General features: G+C 40.1%; 1 protein-coding gene across 1 annotated transcript in view; it reads right to left on the bottom strand.

The window, feature by feature from the left end:
* The window catches only part of gabbr2 (gamma-aminobutyric acid (GABA) B receptor, 2), a 100,179-nt gene that overhangs the window by 39,100 nt on the left and 47,381 nt on the right, over nucleotides 1-13,698 (bottom strand). The window contains exons 4-8 of the mRNA XM_033975476.2: nucleotides 12,896-12,997; nucleotides 8,380-8,445; nucleotides 8,111-8,299; nucleotides 7,354-7,593; nucleotides 2,724-2,784 (exon numbers count right to left, since the gene is read on the bottom strand). Of these exons, the coding sequence (XP_033831367.1) occupies nucleotides 2,724-2,784; nucleotides 7,354-7,593; nucleotides 8,111-8,299; nucleotides 8,380-8,445; nucleotides 12,896-12,997 (658 nt within the window). The remainder of the gene's footprint in view (nucleotides 1-2,723; nucleotides 2,785-7,353; nucleotides 7,594-8,110; nucleotides 8,300-8,379; nucleotides 8,446-12,895; nucleotides 12,998-13,698) is intronic.

Raw genomic sequence — 13,698 nt, forward strand, 5'->3', positions numbered from 1 at the left:
GTCAAATGAGTACACACCTGCAGTGGAATAAAACACCATAGTCTTTACACAAAGATCTTATCAAGACCACATCCTTTCAATCGCAAAATATGGATTGCTCAGTTCTGCCTACTATGGGAATTTTAATGTAAAAGTTTAACTTGTCAAGCTTTCTACCAGGACAATATATGCTTTGTGTTTTTGGCCATTGGTTCCTCAAATCGGTTTTATATATTTTCCAATACACATGTGAGAAAGACATTTTTGGGAAGTGACTATGTACTCCCAATTAGTGTTACTAAAATATATATTTATGCATATATTGATGACAACTATAGATTCATTTTTTCATGTTTCTTCATCAAACTGTGTAAGCTATAAACAAATGCAGACATTTTTTTTTTTCAATTACACCTTCCAAATTCAAAGTAAATCTTCACTTTCAAATACATACCAGAGAAACCCTTAAGATGCCCACGCGTTTACCAAACAAGGACAGGCTCGTGTACATTGTGCCTCATTTAGTTCAGTGCTGTTGTAGACCCGGGATTTCGATCCTAATCCCCAGAGAACTGGGATATAAGAGCCACTTTGGCCCATGACTGAAGCTGTCTGACAAGGTAAAGGCGCGGTTCAGGGGCTGAGTGCCAATGATAGGGCCGTGTTGAGGATCACCGCCTGCTGAAATATTCAGGATAAGGCAGTCCCTCTCCTACAGCCCTGCTCACAGTGTCAAAGGAGTAACAAATCAGCCATCCCTGACAAGTGAGAAGCATGGGGCAGAAAGGCCAGCGTAAGCACCAGGGTCAGGACACAATCATAGGGACAGGAGCAGGGAATCAGGGTAAAGGACATCACATACACTCACATCAGTCTACTCAGAACTAGGACAAAAATAGCAGTTAAATTGCGTTATTTATGTTACATTACTTTCACATAAGTAAAACAAATTTGAACAAACGATTTGGAATAATTCCAACACTACACAAATATTTTTCGACTCTAGTTTCATCAAGCTGTGTATTTGTTGTTGTTTGGGTGACTTTTAATCTCATCTCCAAAGCACATGGTAATTAAAATGCATGTCATATGTGATAAGGGAAACAGCACGTTGCCCACATCTGCAGTGTTTAGTGTTTAACTGCTCACAAACTGTCCAGTATCTGCTGTTAGACAGAAACACACACACGCGCTGCTCATGCACATGGAGTGTGATTTAAACAGCCGGAGGGATGGAGTCCCTCTGCACCAGGGAAGATAAGATGTTTAGCGGAAAGAGCTGAGCACCACACAGTGCTCTACATACAGGCTGGGAGCAGGAGCCGGGAATCCCCTGCATACAGATACTATCTATATCAGGGGTCACCAACCCTGTGCCCGCGGGCGCCATGTCGCCCCCAAGCCCCACATGAGTCGCCCGCAGACCAGTTCTAAAAATAGCACAACTCACTGCATCTAAAATTTAATTTTATTCTGTTGCTATTTTTTTAATCACCCTTGCGTTTATATAGATTTAAAAATGACAATATCTTAAACATATGTTCATTATACGTGAAGTGTAGATAGATAAGTTAAGGTGAACTTTGACCTACTCACTTCAAAGGTCAGTATTGTGCGCGTGACAAAACCAGTGCTCCGCTCGCGAGCGCTGTGAGGATGCGCTGAATGCAGTTTCTTACTCCATGGTAGAAAATAAAGAGATCACTTTCACAACGATTTAAGACTGTAAAAGAAACCTGCGCGTATCTCATCTGCGGAGCGACTGTGGCGACGGCAAAGCGGCACAATGTGGAGGGACACTTCACTACGTCTCACAAACGCAGCTTTGGGTAAACACCAGGCTTTTTCCACGACAAAGTCACACAACGCAACCGAAATTTATTTAAAAATATGTAAGCTTATTTTTCTTTAACATTACATAATTGATAACTTTATGAAACATGGTGCAATGTATATTATTTATGTTTTGTTAAAAAGGTTTGTCAATGGATAGTGAAAATGGGACACTTTTCCTATGAGATGTAGTGATGTAAGTGTCATCTGGAAATTTAACAATTACTAAGATTAGTAAAGTTAAAGTGCTGAATACTGATATCTGTTTCCCTCCTTGCTCATCGTTGATAATTATTTTGAGAAATCATTAATGTGATCAGTGTCTTGCAACGTGATTAGTGTGTTCACATAGATGATTATCATTTATCATTGTTAATAATTTATAACTAAAGGCAAACTGAGCAAATGTGTTATTTCAGAAGAGCGTCTCAAACTGGTAGCCCTTCGTATGACTCAGTGCCCATAAAGTAGCTCTCAGGTTAAAAAAGGTTGGTGACCCCTGATCTATATGTTATGCCCTACACTGTAACTGACTCTCTGACTCCTAACATGTAGAGGACAACACTCAGGGAGGAAAACAGTGAATGTGAAAAACACTCTTTCTGTTGTCAAGACCAATTAGCTGTAGAGGGTGCAGCAGTAGAGCTGTTAACCAGTCTGTCTAGCCAGTAGTGGGCTCTCTACTCTACAAAGGCCTGTCTGGTCCAAATCTGAGCCATGGATTAAACACAGAAGCCAGTGTTTTCATGCTGCTGTGCTAGGGATATGTGCACTGTTTGCCTGGCTGGTTTACTTCATGCTTGTTGGCTCCACATGTTGACAGGACTGAACTGAAGGAAGAGTTACCAGACACCATGTGGATACAGTGAGGAGTCTGGCTGTTTAGGCCTAAACATGTGTGATCCATTTACCTTGAAACTGGTTGAATTTGATTGTGCCCATTCTTTCTCCATTCCGAAACATGACTTGACCCTGCAAACAGAGCAAATACAGGCATTAACAGATTAACAGGCATGGACTAAATACTGTTTGGTAAAAAGTATGCACTATTATTATGGCAGCGCAAGTCTTAAAGGCAAGCTCTATATGTCATTATGTTCTAAATATATTTGTCAATGAGACTGTTGAAACAGAAAAATAAAACCCAACCTGTCATTGTAACTAACAAAGACACTCAGGTTTTCTTCTCATGTTGTATTCCTGCTCTCACCCTGTTGCCAGTGCCTCCTGTCCTTTATCTCAAAAGACGGTTAAATTAATTCAGCTCACCATCTGCTTACTGAGCTCCTTAATTACACATTTAACTGGGTTTACATATTACTGCCTGACTAACAAAACAGGTGAGAGCCGACAAGATGATCTGCACAGACACAAGCAGGTAGATGGGGAAGAGAGAGAATGAAATAGAAAAAGCATTTGCATTGGCTGATTAAACGACAGCTGAGGGGGAAATGTGGAGAAGGAAGATCCACAGCCAATTTTGCCTCAAAAAGATGGTGTGCTTTGAAGTAGCAACGCAGGATCCTCCCCTCTGTTTGAATGTGTGGCTTTGTGTGGCATCTTTGATGTTGTCTGAGAGCACGCTGCCACTGTTCCTATGCACATATAGGAGCTAAAGAGCTTTACAGTCATGCACATTTACCCTGTATGTTATGTCCAGAGTGTATAATGTCTCTGTGTGTCAACATAAACTAAATATTTGGTCATACTGTGAATATCTGCACATTATCAGTTGTCACAGTTTGCATTGTAAAATTTGATTTCATTGTGGTTGATATTGTTGACTGGGGGATTATACACTTATACCACTGTCTGTGAGGATTCCAGTGTTCACTGGCATACAATAATTCTTGGGCATCTTGCACAAGCTGTTCGGCAACAGATAAATCATGTTCCATAACTCACTGTTCTATAACTCCATGTTCTATAACTCAATGTTTTGTATCATGTTCTATAATTCCATGTAGTGTAATAAAACTCTACAACATACGGTCCTTATTGTTTAATCCATATTTAACACTTTTTAATTTTTTTTTATTTTACTGCTTATTTGAGTCCTGTAAGAATTAGTGAGAAGACGGGGTCAGTTGAGATGTTGCTCTGTTGCTCTGCAGGTTTCAAATTCTCCTCATTTCTACTCAGATATCAAGCGCCACACACACACACACACACACACACACACACACACACACACACCCCCACCCCCGTACACACCCACACACACACACGCACACACACACACAGACACACACGTGGATACTACAACTGTCTATCAAACACGCCCACTTCAGTGTTACATTCTCAGAGATATTATGTTCTCAAGTCACAACAGAGATCAGAGCACATTTATTGGAGACTGTTACAACAATGTTTTTTATTTCTTTTCCATGGTGCATAGATATAAAACAGGCAGAAACATGTTACGGCATAAAAAATAAACATGGGGTCATTTGAGTTTGCAGTGGTCAGTATTTATCCAGTGTGGTTAGAGACATTAGTGCCACTGTGTAATAACAACCATGTTATTTACAATGATTCATTTTCATGCATGTTTAGGTTTAAGTGATAATAATTGCTTTTATATGTTTGTCCATGTCCATCCTTCTGTATCAGCTTGACATCTTTCAACAGGGGACGATCCAGAGCCAGAGGAGACCCAACTGGAGTCTCCTACCATCCAGGACTCCCCAAACCCAGAGGAAAGAGGTCCGGCCCAGGCACCCCTGGATGAGGCACCAATGGACAAGGTACCCCTGGATGAGGTACCCCTGGACGATGTACCCCTGGACAATGTACCCCTGGACGAGAGCGCTCTGGTCAGCATGCTCCATCAAGAGTTGGAGCAAATGAGGGCCGAGCTCGCAAATCAGGTCCGAATGAGCCAACCTCAGGACCTCAGGCACAAGACTCAGGAGAGGATTGACCAAGAAAAAGAGATCCAAAATCTCACCGATGCCCTCCAAAAGAAGGACGAAGAACTGCAACATGAGACTGAGGCCCATTGTCAGAGAAGAATCCTGCATCTCAAGACATTGCAGGAGATGATGGGGGTGAAAAAGGAGCTTCACAAGATCAAAAAGGTCACAGCAAAACCAAACGTGGCAGACTTGGAGTTGGAAAAAGTCATTGCTTTGCTCCAAGAGAAAGAGAAGGAGATGGTTTCCCACATCAGTGCCCATAAGCAGCCGAGAAACCTGTACATCAGCGCAAGACACGAAAACATGTGTTTGAAACAGGAGCTCCAAAAACATTATTGCAAAAATTGAGTTGGAGCTGCAAAACGTCAAGGACAAGCTCCAGAAGAAAGAGAAAGCGCTGGATGATGTCACCAGTGCCCATAACAATATCAGACATTTTCACAGTGCACTGAGGGACAATGGAAGCAATGAGCAGGACACTTAAAGAACAGGACACTGCGATTGCTGCCCTGAAACACCAAGAGCGGTCTGATCCAGAGGCCTACAGCTGTGAAGAAACAGTCCTGAAAAAAGACAAGATGTCCAGAAAGGCGCTACTTTCAAAGCTACAGTCATCCAGGAAGGAGATGTGCTTCCTAAAAATGGAGAAGAATCTCGAATGCAACAAAGGGCACAGCAACCCACTCAACTGAAAAGACGAGTGGAGGAGCAGAGGAGGTGACCCGGGCGTTACCAGCACTAAGGTAGCTCCAAACATGACCTTTGATCCCTGCATTAAAACTCAAACTATTTTAAATATCTGTTATTCGTGTTTTATTGTTTCACAGTCCAAACCTGACTTACATGTTGCCGTATAACTGGTCACTATTATGAAGGATATTGGTGAATTCTGAGGTAAAAGTAAAATATCAAAAAATACTCAAGTAAAAGTATTAAAGTACCTTAAAAGTGTATTTAAAGAGTAAAAAGTAAAAGTGTTGCTGTTTTAAGATTTTGAGACTCTTCACTGAGGGCCAGATCTTGAAAAATATTGGACACAGAAGGCCACAGACCAGTGGTGAATACAGTCAATAATTCAGATGGTTCATTCAACATAGTTTTGACTTCATAGTTTAAATAAGGCTTGAAATATAATATTAGGTCTGTATGACAATGCAATGTGATGTTATTTATGTTATATTGGTAGGATTACCCAAATTTGCCATAAAAAGTACTGATTATGATCAATTGGGCCAGTTTAACTGAAGTCTGAGGGCCGCATTTGGCCCCTGGGATATAGTTTGGACACCCCTGATCTAATGTCAGCCTCTTCCTCCTCCTCCTTTGTGGCAGCAGCCGATCAATGAGTGTCTCCTGCAGCAGCCCCACTCGGATCACGGCGCTGCCTTCTCTCGGGGCTCCTGTGTGTACCCAGCAAACACAAGCAGGAGATGAAGAGGCACTAGGTCTGACCGTGCCCATATAAAAACACACACTTCCACACAAAAGCCGTAGGGCCTGGAATCAACCTATTGAGAATGGTATATCGACACATAAATGATGAAAAATGTGTGCAATATGTATGTGGGCGGGAGTTTGCTCTGTGTGGTGAAATGCTTTGATCTTATGCAATTCTTCAGCACTGGTTCTCAACTGATTCTACATTTTGATTTTTGATTTATAGTTTGAGATCTATATAGCTGACACACACAGTGGAATATTCTAAGCAAATCATTTAAGGCACTAATACTTCACCATCGACTAATCAGGAAGTGTGTGTTGTTGTAAGCTTACCCGCCACTCCAAAAACTAATTAGGATGCTCAAAATGCATAAGGTGAGGAATGACTTTGGACCCTTTAAAATGAACAAATGATATTTTTCAAGTTTTTAAAACCGTAACATCAGACACAGTGCCTTTAACATCTCCATGGCGATAGGCAAGTGACAAACCCTCCACCTGAAAAGTTACATTGTGCACCTTAAATCATCAGTGTACTAATCCAGAATAGGTAATCACGTGGCTGTAGCTGAGTCATTGCTAAATCCAGTTATTTTCTTACATATCAATATATTCTCAGTAATAATAGAACTAATATATCTGAGAAAAGAGTAGAAAGTGTGAAGACTGATGACCTGCATGTTGTGCCGCACACACAGACACACACACGGGCCTGCCCAGAGAGCCCAGAGCTGATTGAGTATTCTACACACTCTACACTACTACATCTGCAGCCTCCTCTTGAGCCCACCCTTCACTTGCTACTATTATCACAGCAAATGCAGGTCCTCAATATTCACCTCAGCAGCACATGTGTAATTTTAGCTTCAGTAGCCCTCCCGTTATCCCCACCTGCCTTGTGAGCTCATTTATTCCAAAACACCTCTTTGAATATGATATAAGTGATATCTTGTTATTAGATCCATGCACTGGTTGTAAAATAGGTTTTGAAATGGAGTCCAATCCCATCAGTGTAGGTGAGCAAAACGAAAAGGTTATTTATGCAAGCAAGGGGGCAGTTAATCACAAGGTAGACTTAGGCCAGTGGGAGGAAGGCAGAATATAAAGAAAGCCAACAATGAACACGCAGCATAGCAAACACGAGGAGATTGAAAAAGTACTGCAAAGCCACATGTGTACTTACTGTGACTCCATTGAAGTTGGTTTCGTTCATTACATCCAGTACTAGTTTCCCTACTTCCCGGTCGTCTACTGTGAAGTTATGGAAGTTTTGTCGTTGTTTGATTCTGAGCAGCTCCATCACTCGGGTCAGGGTTTTGGCGATGACCCAGATGCCGTCGTACGCAAATCCGTGGAATTTACTGGATTCGATGCCTTTCTGTAACAGCTCGCGATTGTATTCTCGCTCGTACTCTTTAGGGGTCTAGAGAAGAAAAGATACACAAACAACAGATTTCGTTTCACAAGAGCGCAAATGTTATTTCTTATCATTACTGCATTCAGACTGAGTTAGCTGCACTTTTTGTTGGAGTGTCCACCACTTGCTTGTCTCCGTGACGACCTTATTGCTTTGCTTTTATCTATCTTACATTCATTCATTCATTTATTTATTTTTATTGTTCAAAAATACCTCAAAAACATGAACTCTACAAGATCTGCTCTGTAATTTGTCCTGATGGCAACACCTGCTTGTCCCCATGGAGAACATTAATGCTACACTGTGGATCATTCTGGGTAAAATGATCACATCTTAAGCAGGTGGCAAACCCTTCATCACATTTACAAACTCTGATAGCACTGAAATTTCGTTCGGGATGAATAAAGCGTAGATCTAAATTTGAATCAGAAGTAAAACACAGCATCATCTGTTTTTTTTGTTTTTTTTTTGTTATTAAATTGTTTTATTGCAAATTAGCTGAACAATTGAACCGTGCACTGACCCGGCCTGAGATGCCCTTGATCTGCCGTGCACTGAGCGGTTCGAAGTCCACGCTGATGTAGCCCTCCATGGCGGCCAGCAGCTTCTTCGTGGTGCAGTTTGTGGAGTTGGCCTGCTCCCACCAGTTTCCTTGGTACCATCCAGGAATGATCCACTGGTATTTACTTCCGTACATGTTCAGGTTATATGCCTTGGATGAAAAATATGCAAGAAAATATTAGCATTTATGTCTAATTTGCAAGAAGCGGTTTTAGATTAAGTTGTACTCACACAGCAGAAGACTTTGGATGCCAAGTTCTCGTCAAACTGTCCAATTATAATCCTAACATCATTGTCCTGTCAAAACAAAACAAAAAAACGTGAACCTCATGTTGAATTATAATGTTCAACCAATAACACAATAACAATTTCAACATATGTTTATAGCAGCTTTTTTTTTTGTTTGTTTGTTTGGTTTTCTTTCCACAGCTCTCATAAATGACCTTGAGCTGTATACGTATCTTTCTATCTTCCCAAAAAAGGTCAATATTTCGCTCATCGATAGTGACAAAACCAAACTAGAAGTGATTTGTGGACTGCACGATTTGGGAAAGAACTGAATTGCAATATACGTTTAAAAAATAGGATTCTGTGAAGAGTGCACATTGTAAACGACACCGGGAGAACATCTGAGACAAGACTGAAATATGAACTGATGAAACTGATCCAAGAACCCCATTTCAGAACTTGTGCTTGTAGATGTCTCAGGTACAGTGTCTGAAATACAGGTAAAACAAGATATTTCTATAAAAACACAGGATACGTTGTTCTCTGCTGAAGGCGTTGTAGTATCCAAATAACTGCAGGCTTTGTAGTTTGATAATGCACATTTGGATTTCATTTTACTGCCTTACTTCCAGATGCATTTAAGTTATTTTATAAAGCAGAAGTCAGTCTGTAGCACGGGGATTCACAGCACATGGCCTGTTGAGCTGAATACATAATTTACTACAGCTCGGTTGAAGGGCAGTGTTTGGGAGGGAGAATAGATCAGCTCAAAGCCAACAGTCTGTCATTTAGTGCACACCTCCATATGTATGTCACCCATAGACATGTGTTTGTTTATGAGCAGCACTCAAAACACAACCAGACAAACACGCAGCCCCCTCAAACCGGGCCTGACAGGTATGGGCATCGGCTGCGTAGATTTTATACAACGTGACACGTGCGATTGCCCCGTCACAACAAATTAAAGTGTAGAAGAAGTTGCAAATGGAATAAAAATTTTGCTCATAACAATAAAAAGACTTGATGTGCTTCATGCTCTCCCTCGCTGCATGACGATGTGAAAACCTAATGAAAACAGTCCACGAAGTGTTGCTCCTGAGGCCATCTCATGCCATATGTCACATAACGGAGGATCAGAGGGGGCAGCCAGTCACTGTAGTGGGTCCAAACGCTGCAGGCGATGGGGACATAGTGCAACCCAGGAGACAAAACAAAGCTAGAGGACTCTACATCTACAGTATACTGCTGTTATACGTGGTTAAAGAATGTATTTTAGAAACAAAGCTTATCATTCAGAACATTCGATTTGACAAAGCAGGTCACACACTAGAGGAGTGGCAATGCAGTAGAGGAATTTCACTATTGTAACACTAAATATGCAGTGATATCGCGTTGTCCTCTTAGTGACTCTAGCTAATATGTTCTTTATCCTTGTAACGGGATAGTTGGTTATGTCTTGCAATGAAAAATAAATCATAATATCTGACGGTGTTCGAATTCAACTTGGATGACCTACGATCTCTTATGACACCTTTGGAATAAAAATGCTATTATTGTGTTGTTTTCAGAAAAATAACCTCGAAAAAAAAACAAAAAAACAAAAAAAACAAGCCCATGCCCATAATTTTACCCTTCTTCCCTTAATATCAGCACCTCCTCTTCGTTATGGGAGCATATTTTCTTAATATATGTGAACGCCGGTGCACTCCTCTCCTTCAGTCAGGACACATCAACTCAGTAAATTGGACCCGAGACTACGTGAAATATTGTAGTCTGGGGCAAGGCCGTGTTGTGTTTGCATATTAGCCTGACTGTGCCAGGACAGACACACAAATTATTCTTATTGCTCTGGCTTTTATATTACAATAATCCACAGTGAGAGTTAAGAGGGCCCTGTGCTTTCCACATGACATGGCTGTTTGTAACTATATGAAGAAGATTTATTTGATAATAGCCAGCGTTATATTGTAGCTCCCGTGCACTGGTGATGCTTATTAAGTACAACAGTGTAATCATGCTTTTTATGAGCTTGTGAGGCGCGTAATCTGGACACAGGGCAATATGTTGCTTCTATTAAGAACCCCCTTATTCATATTTGAACCAATTACTTTTGAAAACTGACGAATAGAAAATAAATTATGTGTATAAATCTCTCTATGTCTGAAATATCAAATTGTGTTTTTTTCTTCCCAAAACTGAACATTAGATAGATTAGACAGAAATATTCAGTAGTGGAAGAAGTTCTAAATTTTGATACTTAAGTAAAAGTACTCAAGTAAAAGTAAATGTATCAAAAAAAAAATCTACTTAAGTATTAAAATACCAGTTTAAAAATGCACTTAAAGAGTACAAAGTAAATGAGTTTTGTGCAGTTTTTGAGATTTAATAAAGCTTCAGATGTAGTGATTTTGATACATATTTGTGTACAACAGAAGCAACTGAATCAATATTTTTTTCTGCTCAAACTACGAACGTGTTAAAAATAATCCCCTCAGCCTTTTCAGCAGGTCTCAGACAATAATAAAAAAATACCTTTACTTTTCAGTCCAGTTCAAAAATGTAGTAGAGTACAAAGTGCAGATAGTGAAGTAAAAGTAAAAAGTATCCACTGTAAAATCTACCTAAAATGTATACTTAAACACTGCACTTTACTGCTTTTACTTTGTTTCATTCCACCCCCGGAACTATTAGGTGAATAATGTCAAACAACCAAAATGTTCTTCTTAAAATCCCAGCCTTCTGCCTCACATCGGAGGAAAAGAGATTTTGAATGTACAGTAAATTATTAAACAACAATAAATAATGAAATGCATCGGACTTGGTTTAGAATGCTGAAATATTTTTGACAGTGCCCTGAAGTGGCAGAAAAGCCCATGAGTGAGTAAAAAGCATTTGGAAAATTCTGCCACACGTTTCCATAGTAACGTCGCGCTCATATTATGGCATATTAAAATCGCAGTGGGGTAATAGTGCGGCATGTGTGAGTTCATTTCGAGATAACTTGGAGAAGACAAGCAGTTACTGAACAACTGGAGACCTACATGTCGGGGAATTATGTGCACCCTACAGCAGCTCTGCCAAGGCTTTTTCTAAATTCCAGTTCCCTGAGTGCACTGTTTCTGGAGCCTACAGTGACGCCACAATCCCTTCTTGCATAAACTATAAACTGGGCCGTGAATATGAATTTTGAATATATGTCACCCCCACCGTTTATAGTTGTGCTGAAAATACAGAGAAATAAAGCACCAGTGTCTCCTGTCTGTGCTAATAGCCTGCAAAATGTGATTTACATATTTACAGCAGTTCAACCAGTGATTTTACGAGTCAGATTAAAGATGATGATTTGAGCTGAACACTGAACACGACTAAGTAAAATGCATGATATGACACACAATACAATGTAAAGACTGAAAGCAGTAAAAGCAATAACATGTAAGTTTACTAGACTGCAATAAATAATAGTAACTGGACAATTTTATGAACACATACAAAACGAAACTATGGAATGAGGCAAACTCTACCTTCACAAGATGCAAATTATTTTTATTATCAGGATACTGTATATTTAGAAAATGGACATAGCTAACTTGCTAGCCACAGTGTTCCAAACAGGAAGTGAGCACGAGCACACTTCTGGCTCCAGTTCACTTTTTATTGAAAAACTCCTCTCTCCTGCTGCTGTCAGGCTCGTCATTTTGTTCTTAAAATTGTCGTATTAATCCTACATGATCCTGGTGTTTTTACTTTTTTTAATTCTATTTTGTCTGTAAATCAGGACATGAACATTAATAACAGACCAATAAGGCGCCTTCTTTCTCCAACGATTCTGGTTCCAGTTCACTTTTTATTGAAAAACTGTCGCTCCTCTCACTGTAACTGCTGCTGTCAGTTCTTAAAATGTTCGTATTAATCCTGCATGATCCACGGTGCCCTCTTTCCCACTAGCATTAGCAACAGGGCTGACTGACAGAGCTGCTCCCTCCTAAACCAGCAATGCGGACGGGAAGGGACGTTACCTTCAACAACCTCGCTCTGGATTGGCTCTTTGGTTGCTATGATACTGGGGGTCAGATTTCCAAATATGGAACTCGGCACCAACTTCGCCTTCGATAAGTGCTAGCTTCAACAGGCTTCGTTTGACTCGAACCAAACGCTATGGGTGACGTCACAGTTGCTTAGTCCAATTTTTTATACAGTCTATGATCCGGACTAATTAATTATCCCTTTAACATGATCATGAAATTGTTTATGGTTTAAAGACACTTATTTGAAATTAAACTGCAAAGCTGTTTAAGCGCATACAAGTTGAGTGTAATACATAATGTAAGATGTCCCCTTAAAATACATCCAGTGATTCTAGTTACAAATGTTAATTTTTACAATTTCTTACACTCTTTTACACATATTTTAAATTTGAAGTATTATTGCCAGTTGAGCTGCTACCTCCGTATACAGATGAGATGACATTTTCACAGCGGAATACGAGCGTAAGAACAGTAGACATGTGCTTCAGACTTACCTTGAGCTTTTTAACATTGACACACGGGTCATTGGAGAAGCTTTCTGTGTCTGCGATCTGAATGTCTGCCTTTTCCAGCTCATTGGTCAGGTCGTTCCTCACCTGAGAGACAAAAACAGAACAAAGAACGCACGTGAGCAGAGATAATCACATTGGATCAAAATGACAAGACATTATTTAATACGGTACCCTTGGTGAGTAGTGCGCAATATACTTTTAGGTCCCTGGATCCTCTGAGGTTAAGAACACATTTGCAAGTGTCACACCTTTGCTGTGAAAAACTAAAAAGCTGCTGCGGGCCCCTTGTGTGTTCGAGGTGACATGTGGCTGTCCAACACCTTCAGTGCTAGTGTCAAAAGGCAATTAATGAACTCTACTCTTAATGAGCTCAAAAAGAAATGCAAAAAAAGACAGTGCTAATTGTTATATATATACACTTATATTCCAACCTTGACTGATCTCACAATGTGAAGGCAGAGTATGTAGGATAAATACGTTTTTTGTTTTTTTTTAATTAACATTAACTAAAAGAGTCTTCTGATTTAAAATGTTCAAAGCAAGATTTTACAAGTAACTATTGTAATGTTGTATATGTTTTGTTTTTTATATCTTTGCAATTAGAAAGAAGAATGAGCATTGCACTTTGGGTTTGGGACTAAACTCATGGACCTAAAGGGGCGAATTTGGAGCCGAGTTTCATATTTGTAATTCTGACCGTGAGTATCATAGCAACCAAAGAGCCAATCCGGAGCGAGGTTTTTGAAAGTAATGTCCCTTCCCGCAAGCACCGCTCGTTTAGAAGG

This window comes from Periophthalmus magnuspinnatus, chromosome 11 (assembly GCF_009829125.3).
Source record: "Periophthalmus magnuspinnatus isolate fPerMag1 chromosome 11, fPerMag1.2.pri, whole genome shotgun sequence".
Taxonomy (NCBI): domain Eukaryota; kingdom Metazoa; phylum Chordata; class Actinopteri; order Gobiiformes; family Gobiidae; genus Periophthalmus; species Periophthalmus magnuspinnatus.